The 25,890-nt window shown below is 45.6% G+C and overlaps 1 protein-coding gene across 2 annotated transcripts in view; it reads left to right on the forward strand.

Annotated features, from left to right (window-relative positions):
- Positions 1–25,461, forward strand: part of ABCA4 (ATP binding cassette subfamily A member 4) — a 125,686-nt gene extending 100,225 nt beyond the window's left edge. Inside the window, exons 34-47 of one of the 2 annotated variants that reach the window (XM_070786074.1) lie at positions 4,122–4,237; positions 5,457–5,604; positions 8,362–8,485; positions 9,065–9,194; positions 12,375–12,495; positions 12,922–12,984; positions 14,352–14,458; positions 16,498–16,639; positions 18,276–18,410; positions 19,292–19,395; positions 19,483–19,575; positions 21,531–21,780; positions 23,064–23,150; positions 24,658–25,461. In XM_070786074.1, coding sequence (XP_070642175.1) covers positions 4,122–4,237; positions 5,457–5,604; positions 8,362–8,485; positions 9,065–9,194; positions 12,375–12,495; positions 12,922–12,984; positions 14,352–14,458; positions 16,498–16,639; positions 18,276–18,410; positions 19,292–19,395; positions 19,483–19,575; positions 21,531–21,780; positions 23,064–23,150; positions 24,658–24,693 — 1,656 coding nt within the window. In that variant the 3' untranslated portion in view covers positions 24,694–25,461. Of the gene's footprint in view, positions 1–4,121; positions 4,238–5,456; positions 5,605–8,361; positions 8,486–9,064; positions 9,195–12,374; positions 12,496–12,921; positions 12,985–14,351; positions 14,459–16,497; positions 16,640–17,905; positions 17,995–18,275; positions 18,411–19,291; positions 19,396–19,482; positions 19,576–21,530; positions 21,781–23,063; positions 23,151–24,657 lie in introns of those variants that run through there. The other variant, XR_011565790.1, reaches the window with a different exon arrangement.
- Positions 25,462–25,890: the final 429 nt, after the last annotated feature.

Raw genomic sequence — 25,890 nt, forward strand, 5'->3', positions numbered from 1 at the left:
TTGCTAAATCTGGAAACCCTATCCAGGGGCCTTATTTTGATTTCCCAACCAGATCTTCATTATATTAGATGAGCTACCACTTCAGAGAACATGAAGAAAAAGCTATGTATCAAATCAGAAGCAGACTACTACCTCAGAATCAGAATTGGTGGGGGAAGAAAGGGTCAGGATGGGCTACTGTACTACAGGTCACAGGATCCAAATGACTTGACAGCAGAGGTCTGCTTATAATGTGGGAGTTGCTTGACACCAATTCCAGTCTATTCCAGGCATCTCGGGACCAAGATACTTTGTTTTATCTCAACATTCTAAGACTAACATGAAGATGTTAGTCTTCCACTTCATGTGAAGATAGAATATGTCATGATGGAGACCAACACAACCTTTTCCACTATGATTTTTAATAATGATGACAGATTTAGGGTTTATGAAGACATGCTCTCTTCTCTTTTACTCAACTTACTAAGTAGCCATCATTTAACAGTGTAAAACCAGAAATCACCGGTAGCAACTAATCTTTTCTCTAGCTTCTGTCTACCTGAGGAAGCACTTATGAACACATGGGGAAGAGGTCAGAGACAATAAGCCTCCCTTTGAACAAGAACGTCACTTATAGTCACTCATGTTGGCCTGTGCTTAAACATGAGTGAAGCTAGGCTCTCCTGCACTGAAAAGCTATTAAAGTGCTGGGTTTGCATCCTATTTTTTTTTTTAAGACAAGGAATAGAATTTAGAGTTGAGGCTGACCCACGCACGTGCCTGGCTATAGACAGAGATCTCTGAGCCTAAGGACAAATTTGTGGACAGAAAGACAAAGCGAGTGTCTAAATGGGAGATGATTCTAGCAAAGTAGACACTTGGCAGTCTAATGAAGAGCTTGGAAATGGTGACTATGATGCCAGCAGGCTTCCTGATGCTCTAGAATTTTACGAATGGCCTGGAATCATTTCAAGGAGCTATATTGTTGGGACTAAGCACCCTCGTTGGCCAATGGTAAAAAGATAACATTGGCCTGGAGGTCATTGTTGAATAAATGAACAAACACATTGTTTATATCATTCACTCAGCACATATGTGATGTTGTAAGTTCTTATTTTTATTATTTTTTTTTAATTTTATTTTATTTTTAAACTTTACATAATTGTATTAGTTTTGCCAAATATCAAAATGAATCCACCACAGGCATACATCATCTGTTTTTCTTTTCTTTTAAAGTTTGAAATAACCACAAACTTATAAAAACATTGAAAATACAGTTTTAAACTTTTTTCTGAGCCATTTGAGAGTAACTTCTTCATAAGATACATACACACACACACACACATTGCATTTTGTTGCCCTGTCTCTTCAGTCTCCGTCAGCCTGGGTTGGATCCTCCCTCTTTCCTTGACACTCATGACTTGACACTTTTGAAGATCGTAGACCAGTTGTTTTGCACAATGCCCATTAGTTGGGGTTTGCCTAATGTCTCCTCATGATGGATTCAGGTCATAGCAGCAGTTTCATGAAAGCATGCTCTAGCCTGCTCACTACACGCTATCAGGTAGCTTCTAATTTCAGTTTGTCCTATTACTGGTGATCACTTTTGTCACTCGATTAAGATGGTGTCTGCTGAGCTTGTTCACTGTAAAGTTACTCTTTTTCCCTTATAATTCATCAGGATTTGGAGAGAGGTACTTTGAAGCTAGGGCTTCCCTAGTGGCTCAGTGGTAAAGATCCACCTGCCAATGCAGGAGACATGGGTTCAATCTCTGGGTCAGGAAGATCCCTTAGAAAAGGAAATGGCAACCCACTCCAGTATTCTTGCCTAGGAAATCCTATGGACAGAGAAGCCTAGCAGGCTACAGTCCATGGTCTCACAAAGAGTTGGACACCACTGAGCACACATACACACAAACACAAACAAACAAACACAGAAGAGTCTTCTGGGCTAAAGTCCGTGGGGTCGCAAAAGAGTTGGACGTGACTGAGTGACTAAACAACAACAACAGACATTTAAAAATTATTTCTACATCTCCCTTGTCTTTCCAGGGTTTGAGACCTAAGTTACATTAAATGAAAGAATTAAGTAAGTTCTAATTTGATATCAATTTTCCAGGTTACTAAATATTTTTCAATGAAAAATATTGGGGTATCAATGATATTTTTAGATGGCCTCCACAATAAGATGAGAGGAGTTATTTAGAAACTTAAAACTTCCACTAAAGAAAAGACAATTTTTATTTATTTTTTTGTTTTCTTTTTTGTTTTCTTTTTTTTTCTAATTTTATTTTATTTTTAAACTTTACATAATTGTATTAGTTTTGCCAAATATCAAAATAAAACACAATTTTTAAAGTTTTCTAGCCTCATGGAGTCCTATTGAAACAGAGTAAGTTCCCCAACAACAAAGTAATCTTTTAAATTTCATCCAACACAAAAGTAAAACTGTAACAATACTCAAGAGATCGCTTTACCTCAAAGGAAAAAAGATCTGTAGGGCAGCTGAGAGGTCACTTTCTTCAAGTCTGTTTCTGGAACGTGGACGTCAGCCACGCACAGACATTTAAAAATGTCCTTCCCCAGGACATGACTCAGTGACTGAACAACAACTTTGAAGTTATGTAAATATCCTGGTTTTTTAAATCAAACTTTCCATTTATTTGTATGTTTATTTATGCTTTTATGGAGTCACGGTTCCTGTGTTAATCCAGATTACAATCTGATACCATTCTTACTGATTTTGGTGCTCAGATTATCCCGTTTGGCCAGTGGGAACTCCTCCACCCCAGCTCCCATGCCCTTTGGACTTGTGTCCACATGTTCCTTGAATTCATCCAAGTTCTCTGCCCAGTCCTACCCTGGAGTCAGTCATCTCCCCAAGGAGTTCTGGGTCCTTCCAGTGGAAGATGTCCTTCAAAACCAAGACCTTGGTGGTGAATATATTCACTGCCCCTGGGGTATCAGTGGTCCCAGGCCTTCACGGTGGAGACAGCTAGGTGAGATGCGCACGTATCTACATAGACATGCACACATTACATCTGTACTTCATCTATATGCTGAACTAAACTGAACAATTGTTGTTATTGCTATTTAGTCACTAAGTTGTGTCCAACTCTTTTGCAACCCTACGGACTGTAGCCTGCCAGAGTCCTCTGTTCATGGGATTTCCCTGAAAAGAATATTGGAGTAGGATGCCATTTCCTTCTCCACTGGATCTTCCCAACCCAGGAACTGAACCTGCCTCCGCCATTGGCAGGAGGACTCTTTACCACTGAGGGACCTGGGGATCCAACAAAACTGAACAAAACATTTACTAAAAAAAACACCACCAGTTCCAATCCAGCACTACAGGTTCACTCTGGTTTCTGTCTTTCCATATTTGTAACTCCCTTCTCCAAAAGTGAACAACTGGTTGCTGCTGCCCCTGACTCATTTACCTGCCTGAGCTACACACCTGTATGTAGCAAGTTCCCCATCTCTGCCTTCGTCCTCCCCGCTGTGTGGACACCCTCCTCTCCCTCCTCCAGCCACCCGCCTTCTTGCGCAGGCCATCTCCGTTCTGCTCTGGCTCTGATATCGCACACCAGATCAGCCCCTGTAAGACACCATCCTGACCCCGCCTGGGGCTCCAGCACCCCGTACCAAGTCACCTCCATGGATGTCCTTCTTAGGTTCTCATTCTGCTTGGGACCATTTTGACTCCTCCCCTACCCTCACCATGGCTGCCCACCTTTCCCTGTCCAGCCTGATGGACTAAATTCTGTTAAGAAGAGAGGGGAGGAAGTGATGTGAGGCCAAAGATTATACTATAAATTTTTCTGAATTCTGGAGACATGCTTAGAAAGTAGAATCAACAGGACTTTGAGACTGATTAGAAAGAGGAGAAATCAGGTGGAATTTTATAATTCATTGTTTCAAAAGATACAAGTGAAGATTCCTGTGCAGGGAGGTGGGGGTGAAGTAGGGTAGGAGGACGAAGGACACCTTTACATACGTTTGCTAGCCAAGAACTGCTTATACAAATAGAGTCAGAATCCCAAACTGTAAGTACTGGAGGAGCCTGGCCCAGCCCATGTCTTACTGAATGAGAAACAGAGATGCAGAGATTAAGGACCTTGCTCCCCTCTTCTCTCTTCAAGATGAATTACACTGTAAGTGCTGCACTGGTGGTGGGCATCTTCATCGGGTTTCAGAAGAAAGCCTACACTTCTTCAGAGAACCTTCCAGCCCTTGTTGCACTGCTCATGCTGTATGGGTGAGTTGTGTGGGCCCTTAGCTAATGAGAAGGGAAGCCAGGGGAGGAGCTTGCTCTTCTGACAGAAAACCTGGGTTTCCAGTGTCAAGATCAGCTTCTAGTTCCTGGCAGGGTCTGTGGCTGCTGATCAGGAATCTGGCTGGCTTCTGTTTCTGACTCCATGCATGGAGGTGTTCCTGCAGCCCAGTGCACTCAGGAACAATGGAGACACACATATGGTTTGAATCTTAATCCTCCTCCACTCAAACTATGGCCTGACCAAAGTCTGAGAATCCATCACTGCCCAGTTCCTCACTCAGCTCTGACTCTCATTCATCTGTGGTCAATCTGTCCATCTCAGTGTCTCCTATACTAGCCAAAAGTTATTTGTACATAGAAGACTACAGCTGAAAAGTCATTCCTGGGTCAGGACCAGAAAATAACACAAGGATTAAATCCAATAGAATTACAGAGCATACAACTTTATATCCAAGCCCACCACTTACTATACATATAACTGCTGCTGCTGCTGCTGCTGCTCAGTTGCTTCAGTCGTGTCCGACTCTGTGCGACCCCACAGACAGCAGCCCACCAGGCTCCCCCGTCCCTGGGATTCTCCAGGCAAGAACACTGGAGTGGGTTGCCATTGCCTTCTCCAGTGTATGAAAGGAAAAGTGAAAGTGAAGTCATACATATAACTGTAGACAAGTAATTCACCCCACTGGGGCCTGAGTTTCCCCATCTGCAAAATGGAGATCAGGATACCTGGCCCTTCCTACAGGAGCCAGCAGTGTCTTGCCAGAGCAATGGCCTCTATTCATCTCTCTTAGAGAATTCAGGAACAAGTGTGAATATGACATATCAGCTCCAGTGAACTATGAATATTAGCCTGTTGGAATCTCAGCCCAGCTTTGCTGATCCAGACTAGAATGGAAAGTGTTGCAGGGTAGAGAATGCTCCTATATATTGTGTAAGGCTTTATAATTTACAAGGCACATTCACAGCTACTATCTCATTGCTCCTCACAAAAACTCCACGAGGTGGTCAGGAAAGGCATTATTGTCTCCATTCAAAGTTGAAGAGCAAAGACCAAGAAAGGGAGTATCTCTTTGGTTCCCCTGGACTCTTCATCAGTTCAAACATACCACCCCGTGTGAAAGGGGGATGAATTATATCTAGGGGCACAGCAGGTGGGGTGGAAATTGGAACTCCATCAACTGACTTGTGTCATTTCACACAGGTGGGCAGTCATTCCCATGATGTATCCGGCATCCTTCCTGTTCGATATCCCCAGCACTGCCTATGTGGCCTTATCTTGTGCTAATCTGTTCATTGGCATCAACAGCAGTGCCATCACTTTCGTCCTGGAATTATTTGAGAATAACCGGGTAAGCGTGCCTTTCTTGGCTGCTTCTTTTGATTATTTGGACACTAGAGAGTGTGTGATGGTCAAGCAGAGCCAGGGGCAAACTCCGTGTCTGTGCATTCTTAGTGTGTAAATGAATGTTGCTTCCTCCCTTCCTTTATCCCTCCCCTCTTCCCTTCCTTTCTTTGTTTCTTTAAGCTCCTTGTTCATTCATATGCTCTGAATGTCATGGTTTTCTGGACCCTTTCTGCAATTTATAAAGGACCTTTCATAATTCTAAGCTTTTAGATCTTACTTCTTCAAGAAAGTATCCTTGGGGACTTTGGGTCTTAGATTTTACATACACAAGGTAACTCATTCATGTAATTTCAGAGTTTAAAAAGAACAGAAAGGCATACATAAGTCTCCTCCTTACTCCTGTTTCCCACTTGCCTAGTTCCATTCTCCAGAGGCAACGTTTTGTTTGAATTTCCTATGTATTCTGGAGTACATGCATGGGTGTTCAGTATGCTGACATATAAACGAATACATATATGATCTTTCTCCCAATTTCATACACATATTGTAACAGAAAAATATGAAAATTAATCCTGAGATTAGGCTTAGGAATCTGTAGTGCTGAACGACCCACTTTATGAGCTGTGCGGTGCAGTTGTCACATGCACACCCGCAGACTGCTCCTTGCCCAGCAAGAACTGGCAGAAGGAGTACTAACACAGTGGCAGTGCCCAGGGCTGTCTTTGCTCTGCGCTTGCTCCCCCGGTCCTCTGTGTCTCAGCCCTGGCCGTCCTGGAAACACTCCCGAGGATCAGTGGGCTCTCCTGTGTGCCTGTGTCCCCAGCACCTCTCTTGCCCTTCTCTCTCAGAAGGTCTTCGCAGTTGAGAGGGTGGGCACCAGCCAGCACATCTGCACACCTGTCCTGTGGCCCCTCCCCCACGCCTGCTTCCAGGCCTTGCTGGGAGGACCCAAGGCAAACCTGCATTAACCATCCAGTCCCATGGCTTCCGGAGAGCAACTCTTTCCCTGACTTCGTCAGGCTTTCTGTAGCCACTAAGCAAGAAGCAAAACCCCAGCTGTCCCATGACTGATAAAAAATGTACCACATCACAGTCAGACCCCAGAAAGGAGGTGGATGAGAACACAGACTCCACTAATGACCAGAGCATCCTGGAAGACTGAATATGCTGCTCTTTGGAGTTGCTTTTGTCACAGGCTCACAGCTCACCACATCTTGATAGAGTGTGTTACTTCAAAATAAAGAGCTTAAACCAACTCAAAACATCCCACTCCTGCAGACTGCACTCATTTAGCCAACAATTACTGAGTGCGTACCCCTCCCCTGCATAAAAAAGCTGGCTGCTTCCCCCTAAATTGTGGAATAGACGGATGCTGCAGAAATTCCCAGAATCCCACAGGAGGCTCCTCAGGTCACAGAGACATCCACTAGGAGAGCACTGTGTGATGAATGTGCCAGTATAAACCAGTGTGGCCCCAGGAACTCCCTTCCGGTGAGGAAATGATCTGCATGCTGAATTAGGAACCAATATAAGCGGAGGTTCATAACCTTCCATGAGACAGTGTGTGACAGAACATCGAAGGAGCAAGACTGATAAAACACCACAGACCAGAGTAGGCCAAAAGAGCTGGACTATGGGGTCAGCAGGGCCTCGATAGAGGAATTCAATTCATACCTGGCTTGGAATAAGTAGTATTTTATTAACCCACTTAATAAACAGTGAAGTACCTACAATGAGCTAATCAGGTGTCAGGTGCTTAGGAAGGACACCAAAATAATTTGGACCCAGTCCCTGCTCTCTGGGCAGCAGTGACTAGTGCAGAAAATATGCAGGTAGGAAAAAAAATTAATCGTGGTGATGTGGTAAGTCCTCTAAGAGAGGGTTCGATGTTTTTCCATGGGAACCGGGAAAGGTTTAGGCGAGAAGAGAGTATTTGAGCTAGGTTTCTAAAGAAGGCCAGGAATCTACCAGAGAACAGGAGGGGAAAGAGCATTCTTTTCACTAATAGCAATGGTTAATAGAAGTTACAAGTGCAAGGGCCTAGAGATAAGAACGTAGTGCCTTCCAGGAAGAGTGTGGGGGGACGGTGGGGAGGGTAGATAGACGGCGATGAGGTGATGTAAGCAAAAGTGCAGAGGCCAGAGAGGAAGGAGGTTGTACGGCAGAGATGGGCCAGAAAAGCAGGTCCGCCTCAGCCCCTTGTGTCCCTCTGCCTGACACTGACACTTGAGGCTCATACAGCAAATACAATCTACCACCTGAAAAATAAGTCCCCCAGCACAACCCAGGCACCAGGTAGGATCTCCGGCCATCTTTTCTGCTGGTGACAGTTGCAGACAGCCATTGCTGTCCTTTGGGAGCTGAGAGGCAGAGCTAGAAGATGCTCAGGGGCCCTCTCCGCTTTGGTACAAGCTAGGCTACGACACTGCCAGCGACAGAGCCTGAGCCCCAACGCAGCCCGCAGCTGTACCAAAGGAGGGAGAGTTCAGGCCACAGGCCCAGCAGCTGCTGCATCTCCTGGTAACAAAAGCCTGGGAGGCTTCCTGTGTAATTTCAAAGTGAGTCTGCAGTGAAAGCTCCCCAAGCAGGCTGCTGGCTAGGGACACCTCCTGTGAGTATTCCCAAGCCTCCTATCTGCTTGACAGATCCCTCCAGCAGCCAGGCCCCTCTGGCTGCACACCATCCCCTGGCCCTACTCTACTCAGGAGGGGGCGGACAGGCTTGGCCCCATCACTGACTGTCCTGCTTTTCTAAATTTCAGACGCTGCTCAGGATCAATGCCATGCTGAGGAAGCTGCTCATTATCTTCCCCCACTTCTGCCTGGGCCGGGGTCTCATTGACCTGGCACTGAGCCAGGCAGTGACAGACGTCTATGCCCGGTTTGGTGGGTAGCAGTCATGTGGCCCTGGATCCTCCAAGACTGGGAGGGCTCCATTGGGAGTTTCTATGACCAACCTGCAGCCCGGACTGGGGCTGGAGGCACCTGGTTGGTCTGGGATTTTTTCCTGATACTAGAAGGAATCAGGGTGCTTCTGTGTCCATGGTTGAGGAGCATAGGAGGGATCAGGGACAGTTCCTACTCTGACTTGAGCCAATATGAGACTCGGGTGATGGCTCAGATGGTAAAGAATCCACCTGCATTGCAGGAGACTTGGTTCAATCCCTGAGTTGGGAAGATCCCCTGGAAAAGGTCATGACAACCACTCCAGTATTCTTGCCTGGAGAATCTCCATGGATAGAGGAGCCTGGCGGGCTGCATGCAGTCCATGGGGTCAAAAAGAGTTAGATACAACTGAGAAACTAAACACAACACAGAGACTCGGGTTTGTCACTGACTTAATCCCTCGCATAAGGCGTGGTCTAGCTGAGCCTCGTGTTGTAACTAGGTCTTGGGACGGCTGGGGCAGCGGGACGGCTGGGCAGCAGGACTTACCTGTCATTTTCTGGTGGTCTGCATCCCCAGGTGAGGAGCACTCTTCAAATCCATTCCAGTGGGACCTGATCGGGAAGAACCTGGCTGCCATGGCAGTAGAAGGTGTGGTGTACTTCCTCTTGACGCTCCTCATCCAATACCAGTTCTTCTTCAGCCGATGGTATGCTCCGCCACCACCCCGAGGGCACCAAGCCCAGCTCCTCACATCTGTCAGTCAGGGGACTTGATTTCACATCCATGTGGTCGTCTCTTTCCTCATGAGCCCCACTCCATAAAGACTGTTATGCTCTCAAAGCCTGGCTTGTTCTGAATAATGCAAGGAGAGACACATTAAAACAGTCACATTAGAATTTGTGAAAATTTTAAAGTGTTTAGAATACAGTGCAATTAATTTCAATCACTAGTGTTTAATCCCATTCATTTAATAAACATAATCATATTAAATTGGATCATAGCATCACAAATGATAATGATTAATTGATATCCAAAGTACTAGGAAATAAATACATGCATTCATGAGGAAATAGACAAATCAGACCCCTTTGCTAATTAGAGATTTGAGAGTCGGGACAGGGCAGAGGGGGGAAGAGAGTAACGCGGTGGGTGATATTTGAGGTGAAGGCGGCCAGGTGCAGTGTGGCGGGGGTGGAGCAGTGGTCATGCCCCCCTGGTTGGGGAGCAAGAGGGTTGTCTGCCAACCCAGACCCAGCCCAGCCATGCCTTTCTTCCCATTCTCTTGCTCAAGGCCCTGCCTCATTCTGAAGTGGGTGCTCAGGTTTCCAGAAGGCAGCCCCCTCTGCAACCCAAGTTGATATTTACTGGCCTCGGCTCAGAGCCCTGAACTGCAAGTCACTGGGCACTCAGAACAAGCTTTCCTAGACAGTGTTTGTCCCTTACCCTCTTACCCTCTCAGGCCAAATGTGGTCACATATAAATAAAGATTCAGAGGACTTATCTTTAGCTTTTAATCCTCAGGGAATTGAGTTATTGGAAAGAGGTGGAATAAGATAATGAATGTCAACACACTTAGAATAAAAAAACATGACCAGAAAGTGATTCTAGCATGAGGATTTGTCCATGGGACCCTCAGTTCTTGCAGGCCCCGCTCTGCAGCTTTGACCACCTCTTTTTTTTGAGGGGAGGCACCTCTTTAAGAGGCCTTGGGTGGGAGAGAAGCAAGAGTTATTTACTAAAACAGACGCATTAGCTTCAAACTCTGGTGTCAACACATCAAGTGTGTCCTTCTGTATCAGAGCAGAAAGAGGACCAGAGAAGTGTTCCGAATCTCTGGCTTCAAGAAGACAACAGTGCCCATCCTGAGAAACAACCAGGAAAGGAGAGAAATTAGAGGAGGGAAGAACGGGTGCTCTTGGTAGTGGGTATGCCCACATGTGGGGAGTTCAGGATGGCTGTGAAAGGAGAGGGTTGGGGTGGGGGTGGTGAGAGATGAGTCTGGAGAAGAAGGCAGAGTCAGGTCATGAAATGCCCCCTCACCTTGGTGAGGACTTAGAATATAAGCCTGAGGACAGCAAAAAGTTGTTGGGGTGTTTTAATCAGGGAAATGACATGATCTGCAAGCATTAGAAACAGAGAGATCAGACAGGAAGCTGCTTTGTTACCTAGGCAAGAGACAGGGGTAGCCTGGAAAGGAACGAGGGTGTTAGGAGATGAAGTAAAAGAAGTTGATGGAGTAAATAGTAAGAAGTTTGTTAGACAAAACTTTGTAATGAACTGGATATGGCCAGAGATGGATGGAGGAGAGCATGTAGGTCAGGGTATTCAGGGTGTTCAGAGAAGAGGCTGTGTTGTTAAGGATGGTGAGATTCTGCTCCGCAGGGCAGGAGAACAAGAACACTGAGCCGTTGGAAATGCCTGCAGGAGCTGGGAGCTGGGAAAGCCTAACCTGGGCTGGGAGCTATGGGTAGATGGGTAGAGGGAGCTATGGGTAGATGGGTTGGTGGAGGAGTCAGTCCAAGAGATAAATGGGTAAGATCTCACATGCCACCCAACATGGCCAAAAAAAAAACACCTTTTAACGTGTGGGGAGAAAATTTAGGTATCTACTTAAAGCTTTTCAAAGTTATGTTGAGTGTACATATTCAAAAGGGTTTGAGTATTACTGAATTAATTACTGGAGAGTAATTGTGCTGCAAGGGAACCATCCAGTGCAAGGAGGCAGGGCTCTGAGCTGCAGGACCTGACCTGACAGAAGCGCCTGCCCCGCTGTGAACCTATCTCCTCAAATGGACAATAAGGAGATTGGATATAATTCTGCTACTCTCTGTTTCTTGAGTCACTAACTGGGTGGGCCAGGCCATTTGGAATGTAATTTCTCTACCAATGTTGTTGTCGTTCGGTCACTAATTCACGTCCGACTCTTTGTTGACCCCATGGACTGCAGCACGCCAGGCTTTCCTGTCCTTCACCATCTCCCAGAGCTTGCTCAAACTCATGTCCATTGAGTCAGTGATGCCATCCAACCATCTCATTCTCTGTTGCCCCCTTCTCCTCCTGCCCTCAGCCTTTCCCAGCATCACTGGTCTTTTCCAGTGAGTCAGCTCTTCTCATTAGATGGCCAAAGTATTGAAGCTTCAGCTTCAGGATCAGTCCTTCCCATGAATATTCAGGGTTGATTTCCTTTAGGATTGACTGATTTGATCTCAGTGCTGTCCAAGGGACTCTACCAATAATAATACCATTAACTGCAATAATAAAACCCTCTACAATTTTTTGAATGAAAAAAAAAAAGGAGAAAGATTAATGGGAGGATGAGTGGGAAAGGTAGGTGGGGCCTGACTGCAGGTCTCTGGGATTTCAGCTGAGGAGTTAGGATTTTAACCTACAGCTGATGGAAAACTATAGTTTGGGACAGGAGATAACCTGATGGACTAAAAGAAGTAGGAGGCTTGGTTGCTAGTAACTATCATTTGTTGAGTGCTTACCATAGATGAAGGGTTCTATCATGACAGCAGCTACCACGTTTTGAGTCTTGACTCTATGCCAGACCCTGTGCCAAGTTCATCTTTACCACAATCCCATGAGGTAGACACTCTTACCACCCCTCCCTGTCTTATGGTTGAAGGAGGCAAGGTTCAGCAACATCCCCACAGTCACAGACAGGGAGGCAGGACTGGAGACCAGGGCAGACTCTGGTCTCGAGCGCTTGCCTTCTCTGCCTAATGCCCGACACCTTTCCTGTGCAGAGTCCTTTTGAGAGCCAAGCGTTAGGCGTGGAAGGCTGGGCTGGGGTCGAGGCCAGTGAATGAGCAGAGGGTAAGATGAAAGGACAGCGCTAAGGACACTGTGAACCAGCCCCCTCCGTCCTCTTTTCTTCCTCTAGGACTACCGAGCCTGCAAAGGAGCCCATCACAGATGAAGATGATGATGTGGCTGAAGAAAGGCAGAGAATTATTAGTGGAGGAAATAAAACTGATATCTTAAGGCTAAATGAACTCACCAAGGTAAGGGAATAGATACAGGAATGTTAGTTTGGAGGTGCCAGTTGGACTAAGATGGCACGAAGCTGTAATTTACCTTCTGAAGAATAGGCAACATGCTAATGCAAGCAATTCCTTTCCCCAGTGTTATGTGAGATTGTCATCTTTGTTATAACTAGTCTTCCAAGAACTTTCAATGCTCTTTCCCTAGCATTTATCTTGAGCACTGACACAGGGCCTCAGCAAGAGCCGCTGCAACTGAGCCCTGCTAATGAATCTTCCTGCACTCCATTTCTGCACAGAGGCTCAGCTTCAACGCTCTCAGCGCTCACAGCACCTCTGTGCACATCATGTCGATGTGTAACCTTCACCTAAGCCATCGTTTGCTCTCCTGCCCTCCCCCTGTTTAACCCTCTGTTAGTCCTCAGTCCACTTTCTCTGATCTTGCAGGTTTATTCAGGCACCTCCAGCCCAGCAGTGGACAGGCTGTGTGTGGGAGTCCGCCCTGGAGAGGTGGGTACTCTGTGGGCCACATGTGAAAGAACCTCAGGAAACCAGCTCCCATGCATGTCTCTGGTCCCCTCTGAAACAGAGCTGATCAACAGACATAAAACACAAGCCACGTAGGTCATTCTAATTGTCTAGTAGCCATAGGGGAAAAAGCAGGTGAAATTAGTCTTAATCATTAATCTTGTCCAATATATCTGAAGTAGTATCAGATATACTTACTTCAACATGTAAGTTATATAAAATGTTTTTTATATTTTACATTATTTTTTGTTACTGTTCTAAATCTTCAAAATCTAGTGTGCATTTAAGCTCATAGTACATGTAGATGCATTTCAAATGCTCAGCAGTCACTGTCAAGGAGGGAAATTCTGCTTCCTACTACCCTTTTAGGTTCTGGAGCCAGGGCTCTGTCAACTGAACTGATAAAGATGGAGTAACGAGAGAAAAGCAAAGAGAAAGCTTGTTAGCATGTGCACATGCGCAGGAAAGATGACTACCCCAAAGGGGTGGTGGGAACTTGGGCTCATGTAGCACCTTAGCAGAGGAACAATACATTTTTAGGGAAGTTACAAGGCAAAGGAGATAGACTTACAGTTTCTAGCAGGGTGGGTTGCAGGCAAGTGTATGGGTAAACTGTTTGTGACCCCATGGACTGTAGCCTGTCAGGCTCCTCTGTCAATGGAATTTTCCAGAATACTGGAGTGGGTAGCCACTCCGTCTTCAAGGGATCTTCCCGACCCAGGGATCAAACCCACATCTCCTGTGTCTCCTGCATTGCAGTCAGTTTCTTTACCATCTGAGCCACCAGAGAAGCCCTGTATGTGTAAATAATGGCAGATAAAGGCTAGTTATTAAAGCTTGTGATATAGATTCCTCTAGTGTCATCTCTTGGAGAAGGCAAAGGCACCCCACTCCAGTACTCTTGCCTGGAAAATCCCATGGATGGAGGAGCCTGGTAGGCTGCGGTCCATGGGGTTGCTAAGAGTCAAACACGACTGAAGTGACTCAGCAGCAGCAGCAGTGTCGTCTCCAGGCTAGTAAGAGTCTAAAGTTGTCTCCAGTGATTACTTTTGTTCATCTTGATAGAGAGGAAAAGGGAACACCTTGTAAATTTATGTCCTGCTTTGAGGCAAATAAGGAGAGGGCAGACAGCTTGTCTTATATCTGCTTCTTCCGATTTGCCTTCAGCTTACAATCACCCTCATGCCAAATGACACATTCTGCTTCCATACGCCATAAATGACTAATCACCTTTATATGGCAGCATGGGTCCAGCATGCCTCCCTTCACCACATACACTTGCCCTGGGGCCTGACACTCTGACCTTCTTGGGCTCCAGGGCAAGGCCAATTCTGTGTGTTCTCCCTCAGTGCTTTGGTCTCCTGGGTGTGAACGGAGCTGGCAAAACCACCACATTCAAGATGCTCACTGGGGACACCGCAGTGACCTCAGGCGATGCCACTGTCGCAGGCAAGAGGTGAGTGTCCACTTATCCTGTCTCAGGGTGTCTCTCCCAGGTCCTGAGGCACGTCCTCGTCCCCACCCTGTACCTGAGGATGACTCTGAGAGCCTGAAAGATCTGTGTGGAGGTACAGACCTCCCAGCAAACACGGTCTGAAAAGTCTAAGACTATCTGGAGAACTGAATTGAATTGTGATTTTTAAAATATTCCTCCATTAGCATGAATTCTCAGAAAATTCTGGAAGCACCAAATCAGTGGTCATCCTTTGTGGGTCATAAGCCTCTGACCCTTTGATCATGTGATGAACACTGCTGCTGCTAAGTCACTTCAGTCGTGTCCGACTGTGTGTGACCCCATAGACAGCAGCCCACCAGGCTCCCCCATCCCTGGGATTCTTGTACCTATAAAAATTGCTTCCCATTACCTCTCTTCATATGTTCTTTACAAACAGTTTCAGGGAATTAACTGAGCCCTGAAGCACAGTTATGACCCTACAGGAACCCCTAGGACCCAGATTAAGAACGTCTGTGATGAAGCACCCTTTCTCTGGGTTGAGTATCTACATGGCGCTTGTTCAGGAGCCTTGGAAGCTTTAATCTGCATTGGCTATTTCTGTGCCAACACTTGGCTTTGCTGGCCAAGATTCTTTTATAAAGGGAGAACTGGCATGTGCTCTTGGATTCTGGGAGAGTGCCTGCTGCTCTCTGAAATAAGGAACATGGAAACAGACTGGTCTTGGACAGGACAGGACAGGACAGAAAACATGAGCTGGCATTGTCTGCCTCTTTACAAGCTGCTCCTGGAATAGCAGAGCTCACACATATTGTGCCCAGAGAAAATCTCTGTCCTGGTTTATGAGTGGAGTTAGGCACTGCTGACATGAAACCAACTTCTGCTTACCTGGGAAAGCCATCATCAACATGGCCCAATGCTCCCTGGGTGAGGAGAGTCCTAAGCATTCTTCACTGGCTCAGACAGGATGAATTTGGTTCCCCAGCCTTCCCAGCCTTGATGTTGGGTCTAGAGCAAAGGGGATGGCAGAGGTGGAGCCAGGCCATGACTGGTTCCATCTCATCTTCAGATCTAGCTTGGCCTACAACCAAGTAAATGACTTCATGATGGGAAACAAAAGGGGAGAGGGCAGGGAGTGGAGAGCAAGGGGATGAAATAAGACTTACCATGAGACATCAAAATGAAACACAGGTAAAGTCAAGACAGAAGCTAGAAAGAAACTATAGGTTTAAGGCACAGGATTGGGGCTCTTAAGTGTAGTAGTTCCAGTGGACTTGCTGAAGTACCCTCCTTGCTTCCCTGGGCGATTTTAACTGGCCATACCTAAGAGGTTCTGTCATAGTAGGGAAGTACATGGCCTCTCTCCGTCCCATACCATTGCATCTATCCTTCATTCTTAGACCCTAAGCTATGAGAGAAGGAGGAAGAAAATTGGACCAGTCTATAGTCAGTTTGTTTTTTCATCAAGGCAATATATTTTTTAGCGGAGGAGAATATATTGATTAGAGGGAGTTGATAGAACTCACTTCATCTCTTCATCTCTTCTGCCAGTCTCTTGCTCTGTGTGGTGATCTGATTGGTTCCTCTTTCATTGACAGTATCTCTGTCATTAAATACAAGTTGAAAAGTTCACTTCCATTGGGAAGCATGCATCTTCTCTAGCTACTTCCCAAAAATTTGAAAGGGATCAAAAAACTTTGCTCATTTTCTTAAGTTTGATCTTCCCTTTGTTTTTAAATTCACACATGAGGTGATCCAATCTAAAAGCACAGCTGTCTTCGGGTAACAGGTATTCAGTTTATCCTAGATAGGGGAATCTAGGAGAATCCAACTGGATTCAAAGCTCAGAACTCCTGGAGTTTATCAGTTTCTAACCAAAGAGCCCCTACTTTGATTCCTAAATGTTGTTCACATTTTTAAAGCAAAAATGGGAAAAGAGGAGAGGGAGCTTTATTATCGTTTTGGCAGAAACTCCTCCAGTCCCAGATCTCTGGTCACCCATTTTGTGAAGGAAACCTACTAATTGTTTTTTCTTCTTGCAGTATTTTGACCAATATTTCTGACGTCCATCAAAGTATGGGCTACTGTCCTCAGTTTGATGCAATCGATGACCTGCTTACTGGGCGAGAACATCTTTACCTTTATGCCCGGCTTCGAGGTGTACCAGCAGAGGAAATTGAGAGGGTAAATTAGCTTGCTTTGTTGTGTCCAGTTAATAGTTTGGTAAACCATGAACCTGCTTCATGAGAATGCATTTATTTAGATATGGGAAAACTGGAGCATGCTATCCGTTAATTCATTCAACAAATGCTCAACTGAGTGTCTGCTGTGTGCCAAGTACTCTTCTGGAAAACAAGGGCATAGCAGTCAACAAACCAGATGAAAAAAAATTCCCACCATCCTATTTAACAAAATGATATATGCATTTACCCTTTGATCCAGCCATCCCACTGCTGGGCATTTACCCTGAAGACACACATCCCACAGTACACAAAGACGTATTCAAAAATGCATATTCACTACACTTTAGTCATAAAATATCGGAAATAGCTAAATGTTCAGGTATATAGGAAATTGAATAATTTATGCCATAAATACATGCAACAAGGTCTTATGCAGCTATTTAAAAAAAAACAGGATTTCCCTGGTGGTCCAGCAATTAAGACTCTGTGCTTCCACTGCCAGGGGCATGGGTTTGATCCCTTGTTGGGGAACTAAGATCCCACATCCCGTGCCTGGTGTGGCCAAAAAGAAAAATCAAAACCAAAAAAATAGCTCTGTGAATGATACCGACTTTTTTTCAAGCAGATACTGTTAAATGAAGAAAGCAAAGTGTAAAAGAGCACAGGTAGAATGCTACTTTTTCATGTAAGAAAGTAGGACAAATAAGAAAGCATAAATATGTCTGCTTACCTTTACAAATAGAGATACAGGAAGGATTAACTGGAAAACAACGAATGTGGTGATCAGCATGAGGGAAATAGGGTGAAAGGGAAATGGGAGGGAATAACACTTCTATCAGGATATTTTTTTGTATAGTTTTGTATAGTGATTGTATAGATTTGTATAGATTGTATAGATTTGTATAGTTTTGTATAGTGATTCCAAACTTTTGGAATCACTAACATTCTACATATTCAAAAAATAAAACTAAATCAGTAAGAATGAGAAAGAGGTAAAAGTGAAAACAAAAAGAAATCCTAACACTGAAAGCAAATTAAAACCAATTAATCCAATTTTATTTCAAATGAATGTAATAATCATACGGAAGGGGAGGAAAAGAACTAATACAAATAGCTGATGACACAATATTTGATTGTGTATCCTCGGTCCTGGGCAGGCAGAGTGGAGAGAAAGAACTACAAACAAACTATGAGCTCTTCTTGGTCGATTTGTTTTTTATAGAGGCGTGGGCAAAGCACTCCTGAAACAATTTTACATGTTTTACAGGACTAAGTAAATGAATGAGTGGGTTTATGTCATTTGGAGCCAGAGTTCTTCCTCTTCCACTCCTAACCATAGTCCATCCAGGACACTGGGTAAGAGGCATTGTCCTGCTCTGGAAAGGCTGAAAACTATTTCTCAGGGAGTTGCATCCAATGGATGTGAAGCAGACCAAACCATAGTGGGATCTAAGGATCTGAGGGTGGAAAGGAGACGCCTGGCCCTTGAAGGCCATGAGCCACTCCATAAGTCATCACGTTTCGGCCTCACTGGGTCTGTCATCCTGGAGGAGTGAGATCTAGGAGCCCAAGACTTTGAATTGGTGGGGTGTTTGCTTGTTTGTTTTTCCCAAATGGGATTTCTTTCTCCTCCCTAGGTGACAAACTGGAGTATTCAGAGCCTGGGCCTGTCTCTCTATGCAGACCGCCTGGCCGGCACCTACAGTGGAGGAAATAAGCGGAAACTCTCCACAGCCATTGCGCTCATAGGCTGCCCCCCACTGGTGCTGCTGGTGAGGACCCTGGAGGCCACCTGAGGGCCTGTGAGAGCCGAGGGCTGCATCTCTGTGGTTGAGCCGGCAGATTTAGGAACTGCAGCAGTCTCTGTCTGGGTTGTTCCTATATTGCTCATGTTGAGTGAATCAGTCCAATGTTTGATTCACAGCTCTTGGGGGAAACCAGAGTCAATACACAGTATTACTTTGAGTTCCTGGGAAGCCTCTAGTGGGGCTTTAGGCTCACAGCAGGGAAATTCAGCCCTTCTGCAGAATGTCAGTGACTGGTCAAAACTTACTTCTGCCTGAGGAGGACTGTGAAGGTGAAAGTCGCTCAGTCATGTCCAACTCTTTCTATGGACTGTAGCCCGCCAGGCTCTTCTGTCCATGGAATTCTCCAGTCAAGAATACTGGAGTGGGTTGCCTCTTTGAGGTCCTAATTGGACAGGAGCGCTGGCCTGGAGCAAAGGCTCATGTGGTTCTCGCCAAAGCTAGACCAGGCCCAAGGCCCTTTTCCCAGGCAGTCTGGGGTTCATGAGGGCATGGGTCTTGAAGGGACCCTGAAAAGTCACCTGAGCTTTCTTCCTGCCTCCTTGCAAGCACATGTAGAGAATTTTCTTTTCTTTTTTAAAAATAGTTCTATCATTGTTTTAATGAATTTTAAGTCATTCATGGGCTACAGATCTAGAGGCGTGCTGATGTTTCTTCATGCTCCTGATTCGCCCCCTGCCTTCCAAGGCCTGTGCTCCCTTCCCTGGCTCTTGCCCACTGGGGAGTGACTTTGTGCACTATCTGCCAGAGAGCAATGTTGCTCAGAGAGGAAGGTGCAGCCAAGGAGGGTGCAGGAACTGGGGGAGGCTGGCTCCCAGCCTGGCCCTCTGCCCTCTGCCTCCCCGCAGGATGAGCCCACCACAGGCATGGACCCCCAGGCACGCCGCATGCTGTGGAACACTATCATGGGCATCATCAGAGAAGGGAGAGCCGTGGTCCTCACTTCCCACAGGCAAGAGATTCCCAGGGGCTGAGGTGGGGCAGGCGGGTGATGGAGTCCAGTCCTCTCAGCCCTCACCTGCTCTCTCCCTGCCCCCAGCATGGAAGAGTGCGAGGCCCTGTGTACCCGGCTGGCCATCATGGTGAAGGGCGCCTTTCAGTGTCTGGGCACCATCCAGCACCTCAAGTCCAAGTAAGGATGTTGTGGGGGGTTGCCTTTGTTACCTTCGGGGGAGAAGTGGGGAGTCAACAAGGCCCTGTGCTCTTTTCTGACACGTGAGATGTCTTGCTGCTCCCCCATGCCATGGGCAGAGGTATCTGAGCCTGATTCTGCAGCAGCAGGTGGAGAAAACCGGTGTGCTGAATGTAGCTCTTCTTTATTGGGCTAACGGCCTGTGGCTGAAGGCTTGCTGAGGCTCCAGATGGGAATTCTGAAAGGGGAAAATGCAGAGCCCAGTTGGGATGAGAGAGGGTCATTACTACTGCCTCATTATCACACCACTTATCCCAACAGTCCAGAACCCGTGACCTATTTAATGAGTCCACAACCAACATAGGAGCAATCCAGAGACCAAACAGCCTGAACAGTCAGTTTCTTTCTGGCATGTCATATGCTTTTTTTTCTCTTTCTTTTTTATTTTTTAAATTATGTAAGTATTATAACATATTTACAGGAGACTTGGAAAATACAGAATCATATGCTTTTGAGTTTGGGAAATAACCACGTATTATATGACAAACCAGCAATGCCAGTAATCTTTAGTAGGATTATCCTGTCCTGATAAATTGTAAACTGCTATAAATAACGTGTTATTAATAACAGTTTGTGTGCCAAAGTGGACAATCACTTAAAATAAGATTTGGATAATAATGCCATACTCCCTTGCCTTCTGATATGTTTTATAAACTAGGAAGGGTGGACTTTAAATTATTACTTATTTATCAAACACATTTTGAGAGCCCAGAATAGAAAAAGTCACCATGGCAGTTGGTGAAAGGAGGAACACATAACCCACTGCATCTGTGCCAAGACACTTCGCCTCGATGTTCCAGGGGAGTGTCTTGCACAGCACACATCAGGCTTCAAACGCATCACATGCAACAACAATTGAGGTGAAGGTCTAATAGGTTAGCTGCATCTGGGCACTAGACCCATAATGTCTTGAGTAACTACAGCTTGGACACTATACAGGGACTTCAGCATGTGAGGTCACCAGACCCATGTCAGCAGCTTCCAGTGTCCACCTGCTGGAGAACGGATGCTCCCTACCCCCTTTCCCTCTCAGTCCTCAGTTTCCTGTAGGAGAGCAGGTGAGCGGGAACATTCCTGTGTGAGGGATGGTCACTTTTCTGGGGGTGAAAGGTAAAGGCATTTTATTGTAAAGGGAAACAACCCTGGAACCTGGATGGAGCACTGAAATAATTACACCATGAGGTAAGTGTGAAGGGGTGCCATCTGGCCGTGCACTCACTCTCTAGTGGACCATTTATCCACATGCGAGTGACCTGGTGAGTGAAGGAGGGAGGCATCCATGGCCCAGGACCTGGCAGCTCCATTTGTTCTGGAAGCTTCCCCAGGGAAGCACTGCCTTCCCAAGGCTTTTCTCCCACCAGGCCAGTCTCTTAAAGGCCCAGGCAGTCTTTCCACCTCTGAGGAAGCCCTGGGCAGCCTGTGATCTCTGCACAGGGCTCAGACAACCTTTGACTTCAGCACATACATTAAAGGGAATGGAGCAGGGAACACCTGTGTCTCCAGAAGGTGGACACAGGAAGGTGTGACATAGACCTGGAGACCTACTTCACCACATGAGGCATTAAGACCTCTAAAAACTAGTGTCAAACCACCTCTCCAGGAACCATCATGGCCCTTTTGGTCCTAGTTTTAAACATGCACACAAGATCTCTTTTGGTTTAGTTGCTAGGTTGTGTCTGACTCTTTTGTGACCCCATGGAGCCCACCAGGCTCCTCTGTCCATGAGATTTCCCAGGCAAGAATGCTGGAGTGGGTAGCTGCTTCCTTCTCTTCTCAAGATCTATAGTATGGGCCTTTAATCCCCAATATTTGTGATAAGTCTAGTCCTCATTTCAGGATTTCCTTAGATCCAGCTGCTAACAGGCCTGTTCCACACCGCCATGTGCATCCCCCAGGTTTGGAGACGGCTACATTGTCACGATGAAAATCAGATCCCCAAAGGACGACTTGCTTCCTGACCTGGGTCCGGTGGAGCAGTTCTTCCAGGGCAACTTCCCAGGCAGCGTCCAGAGGGAGCGGCACTACAACACGCTGCAGTTCCAGGTCTCCTCCTCCTCCCTGGCCAGGATCTTCCGGCTGCTCGTCTCCCACAAGGACAGCCTGCTCATCGAGGAGTACTCGGTCACGCAGACCACACTGGACCAGGCAAGGCTGGGGGGTGCCCATCTGGCAAAGCCTGGGCTGCAGTGCCCAGCTCAGCTGGAATCTACACAAGGGCAAGGGAGGATGTGCCCAGGTGCCAAGTCCCTCTGTCCATTAGGGCAAACTTGGAAACTCAGAAATGGTTTTCTAAGAGTATTTCAGTCATCAACAGACTTCACTGACTTTTTTACAGCATTCTTCCTCACAACACTATGATGTTTTTTCTCCTTCCCAGTTTGTGGCGATGGCCCTTTTTTCCTTTCAAATCATCTCTACTGGTGCTTAATTTAAATACAATAGAATGCACCTATTTAAAGTGTACAATTCAGTGAGTTTTGATAAATGTATGTGCCATGTGTCAGGTTTTTTTAACGTGATCATTTTTTATTGTGGTAAAATATGTATATAAAATATATGTAATTATCATTTTTAAGTGGCATTACACTTCAGCGGCATTAAGTACATTCATATTGTTGTACAACCATCACCACCATCCATCTCTAGAAATTTTTCATCTTCCCAAACTGAAACTCTGTACTCATCAAGCAGTAACTCCCAAGAACTGCTCCCCTGGCCACTGTTTTACATTCTGTTGACTACTCCACATACCTCGAAGACGTGGAATCACACAGTATTTGTCCTTCTGCGTCTAGCTTATTTGAGTGAACATAATGCCCTCAAGGTAAATCCATGTGGGAGCCTGTGTCAGAATATCCTCCCTTTTTAAGGTTGAATAATATTCAGTTGTATGTATATACCATGTTTTGTTTATCCATTCATCTATATGGATGTTTGTTTCTGGGTTTCATTGGTTTTTATTTGTTCTTTTTAAAATAAATATCCTTAAAGATTACTCAGCATAGCAGTAGAAACAGGCAAGTCCCTGCTTACTCTCTGAGGAGCTGGCTCCCAGCACCTTCTTGCCAGCATAAATAGATGGAGGCAGAGACAAGAGTTGGTCACACTGCACATTGAATTGAGAATAGAAAACTGGAGCGATCAGCTCCCGTCTTCCTGGTTTTGATTTTTTAGTTATTCCTGTAGAGGTTTAGGAGGCTACCACTAGCTGAAACTCTGCCTCGTTTACCCATAATCCTCTTGTGGGCACGCCTTTGGCTTAGCTCACAAGTCTAAGAAGAAGCCCTGTGCCCTGGGCAGGACACAGGCTGCTCCAGCAGGGCTGTACATTAACTGTGGGAAACAACAAAGTGAGTGGGTGGGAGGGTAGGTAGAGGGCGCCCTTTTCTGGAACTATCCACCTACTCTTGCCCTTCTCTTGCCTCCAGGTATTTGTGAACTTTGCTAAACAGCAGAATGAAACTTACGACCTCCCTTTGCACCCTCGAGCTGCAGGAGCCAGCCGACAGGCCAAGGTACCCCTGCCACCCCTTCCCTGTCCACTGCTTGGGGCAGATCCTTGGCTCAGGGACCCAACTGACACACTGGGCCTGCAGGGGCCCCAGACATGCCTCCTGCAGAGAGTCCCACCCATAGCAGCCCTCACCTCCTCCCTGCCACTCCTCACTTGTCTGGGCCGAAGGTAGCTGTGTACCTTCCTTTTATAATCAGGAAACTTTTGGATGGTATCAGAGAACATTTTTGAAAAGAACTTTCTCATATATTTTTGCTTATAGCAAAAAAAAAAAAAATTGGATTTTGGAAATAAGCAGGGAAGATAGGAGAGAATATTAAAATATTTCAGTTGTTGGGATACTTGACATATACATCTGGTCTTATGTTTGAGTTTCAAAGTAAGGAAATTAACTGGCACTCATTTCACTGGTGGTCTCATTTGGCTAAAAATCATTCTCTGTTTTATGAAGAGGGCTCTTTGCTCTTTATAAAAATTTCAAGATGATGAAGGAAGTAACAGTAAAAGGTATGTATCCTGGCCTGTCATAACTCTTGGGATACGTGCCTCCACATTCCTGCCCTGACACAGCACCCACGTAAGGAACACATTCATCCCAGTTCCCCAGAAAGAGAACAAAAGAGAGCTGGAGAAAGTCCTGGAGGAGGCGACCTAAGCCTGGGGTGTTAAAGGATCAAATTAATTCAGCCATCCTCTCCTGACTTACCTGGAGAGTAAATCAAATAAAATCAAAGTATGTTTTTCAATAAGCCTAATTTCCCATAAAGTTCTCATTCCTTCCAGTTTCCTGATTGTGAGAAAAACCAGGTGCAGGTAATGATCGAGACATTCCTTTCCAAGGCACTATTTGTGATGCATTTTCCCCATTTCTCTTGACCAGCAGAGACCTAATGGCTACTTGGCAAGGCTGACTTTGCCCAGAAATACCTACGTAAAGGCATCTGTCCAGGGAAAATTAGTTCTGCTGAGATTTTCCAGCCATTCTTTCTGATTTATAAATCTTATATTTGCTCTTTACACCAGCAGAAAATTATTCTTTGAAAGTAGTTGCAGTTACAAATTCCTTTTGTAACTCAAAATACATAATTTGGTTTCAAAAGTTTTTCCTAAAACTGTCAGTGATCTCCTCACCCCCAGCTGGCATGTGCCCTCATAAAGGGGTAATACCAGGTCATCTCTGGACCTGACAAGGGGCATTCATGATCCGTGATCTGCAGCAGTTAACTCCAAACTTTCCCTCTTACTAGATGTGATCGTTTTCTATTCTGTCTGTCACATTTTAGCATACAGATACTAGAAAACCTACTGCAGCGTATATTTATTAAATCAGCATTTTTCCATAATAAATGTGTGGTTCAAAACCTAACCCTGACTCTGTGACATACAACCTTTATAAAGCTTTGCAAAACCCCTCCTGCAGAGCATTGTACATAAGTAAATGTCATGAAACAAATAGTAATTATGTTTTTGTTTACATTATCCCATTTCAAAACAATTTTCTTCTATAGGAAGTGGACAAAGGGAATTCTGCACCTCAAGGGTGACCTTAATTATGATTTCTTGGCTTTTAAGACAGTAAGGACATGATAACTTCCTTGGGCTAAAAAAACAAACCAAAGGCACCATGAGAAATGTTACAGAGGGTGTGGCTAACACACATGTCAACATGTACGTGCATGGTGGGGCATGAATCTTTAAAACATCTGGATCGTAGAGTCAGAACCTGCAGGATCATCGGCTCCAAACATTACAGACAAGGAAATAAACATAACCTGTAAACTTGGATGATCTGATAGACTTCAGTGCCCTCAGCTGAGCTTCCTTCAGAGCTTGACCAACGGCTATTTAACTTAAAGTCTAAAAGCCATCGAACCAGAACACCGAGATGAAGAGAGTCCACCTGATCTCCTTCTACACTGCCCAGGTTTTCTGCTGCAGCTTAAAAAGAACTGTAGGCAGCTGAAAGTGCAGGAGCCTTTGCCATATGGTCATTCACACCAGCCAGCATAAGCAATCCCTTGGCAGCAGAAATGAACACAGAGGAGGCACACAGTAGACTCCAAATGGAGGCTTTTTCAGAAGGAAACAGGAACTGACTCACTCACCTGAAACACCTGATGGGAAACTTACCCAACCAAGGAGTGCAAAACGCGTTTCGTCCAGACCACAGGAGAAGCCTTGGTCCGTCTTCCTCCTGGCCGTGGCCTCCATACTGCTCTCATTTCAAGTGGATCTGCTTTTTGTGTGTGTGTACGTATGTGTGTGTTATTTTTCAAGAGAAAATAAAGTGCAAACATACTTTCAACAAACTATCCCAATTCACTCCTCTCCCTGCGTGCACGATCTGGTGTAGTTTTGGACATTCCCTATACCCATAACGCTTGCCATCATTGCATGAGCTTATGTGAGAGTAATTGCCCCAGGAGTGCCAGTCACAGCAAGCTTCTGTAATGAGCTAGTCTCGATGTTCCATGTCAAGGCTGCTTCACAGGGTTTGAGACAACACCCAACTGGCAATGCGTGTAGACATTATCCACTGTCAGCTGGGTATTATTTGCATCTAGGTTTAGTTCCCTGGTCTGGGAACTAAATCCCGCAAGCCACAAGGTACCACAAAAAATAAATAAATAAAAATTTTGAAATACTAGTCGTGAAACATAAGCAGGGAAACCTCGAGAGGGAGGAGGCATGCACATACTTAGCCTGGGTTTGAGGAGAATTCAAGTGGGAAACTAGACCCA

The sequence above is a fragment of the Bos indicus genome, chromosome 3 (genome assembly GCF_029378745.1).
Source record: "Bos indicus isolate NIAB-ARS_2022 breed Sahiwal x Tharparkar chromosome 3, NIAB-ARS_B.indTharparkar_mat_pri_1.0, whole genome shotgun sequence".
Taxonomy (NCBI): Eukaryota; Metazoa; Chordata; class Mammalia; order Artiodactyla; family Bovidae; genus Bos; species Bos indicus.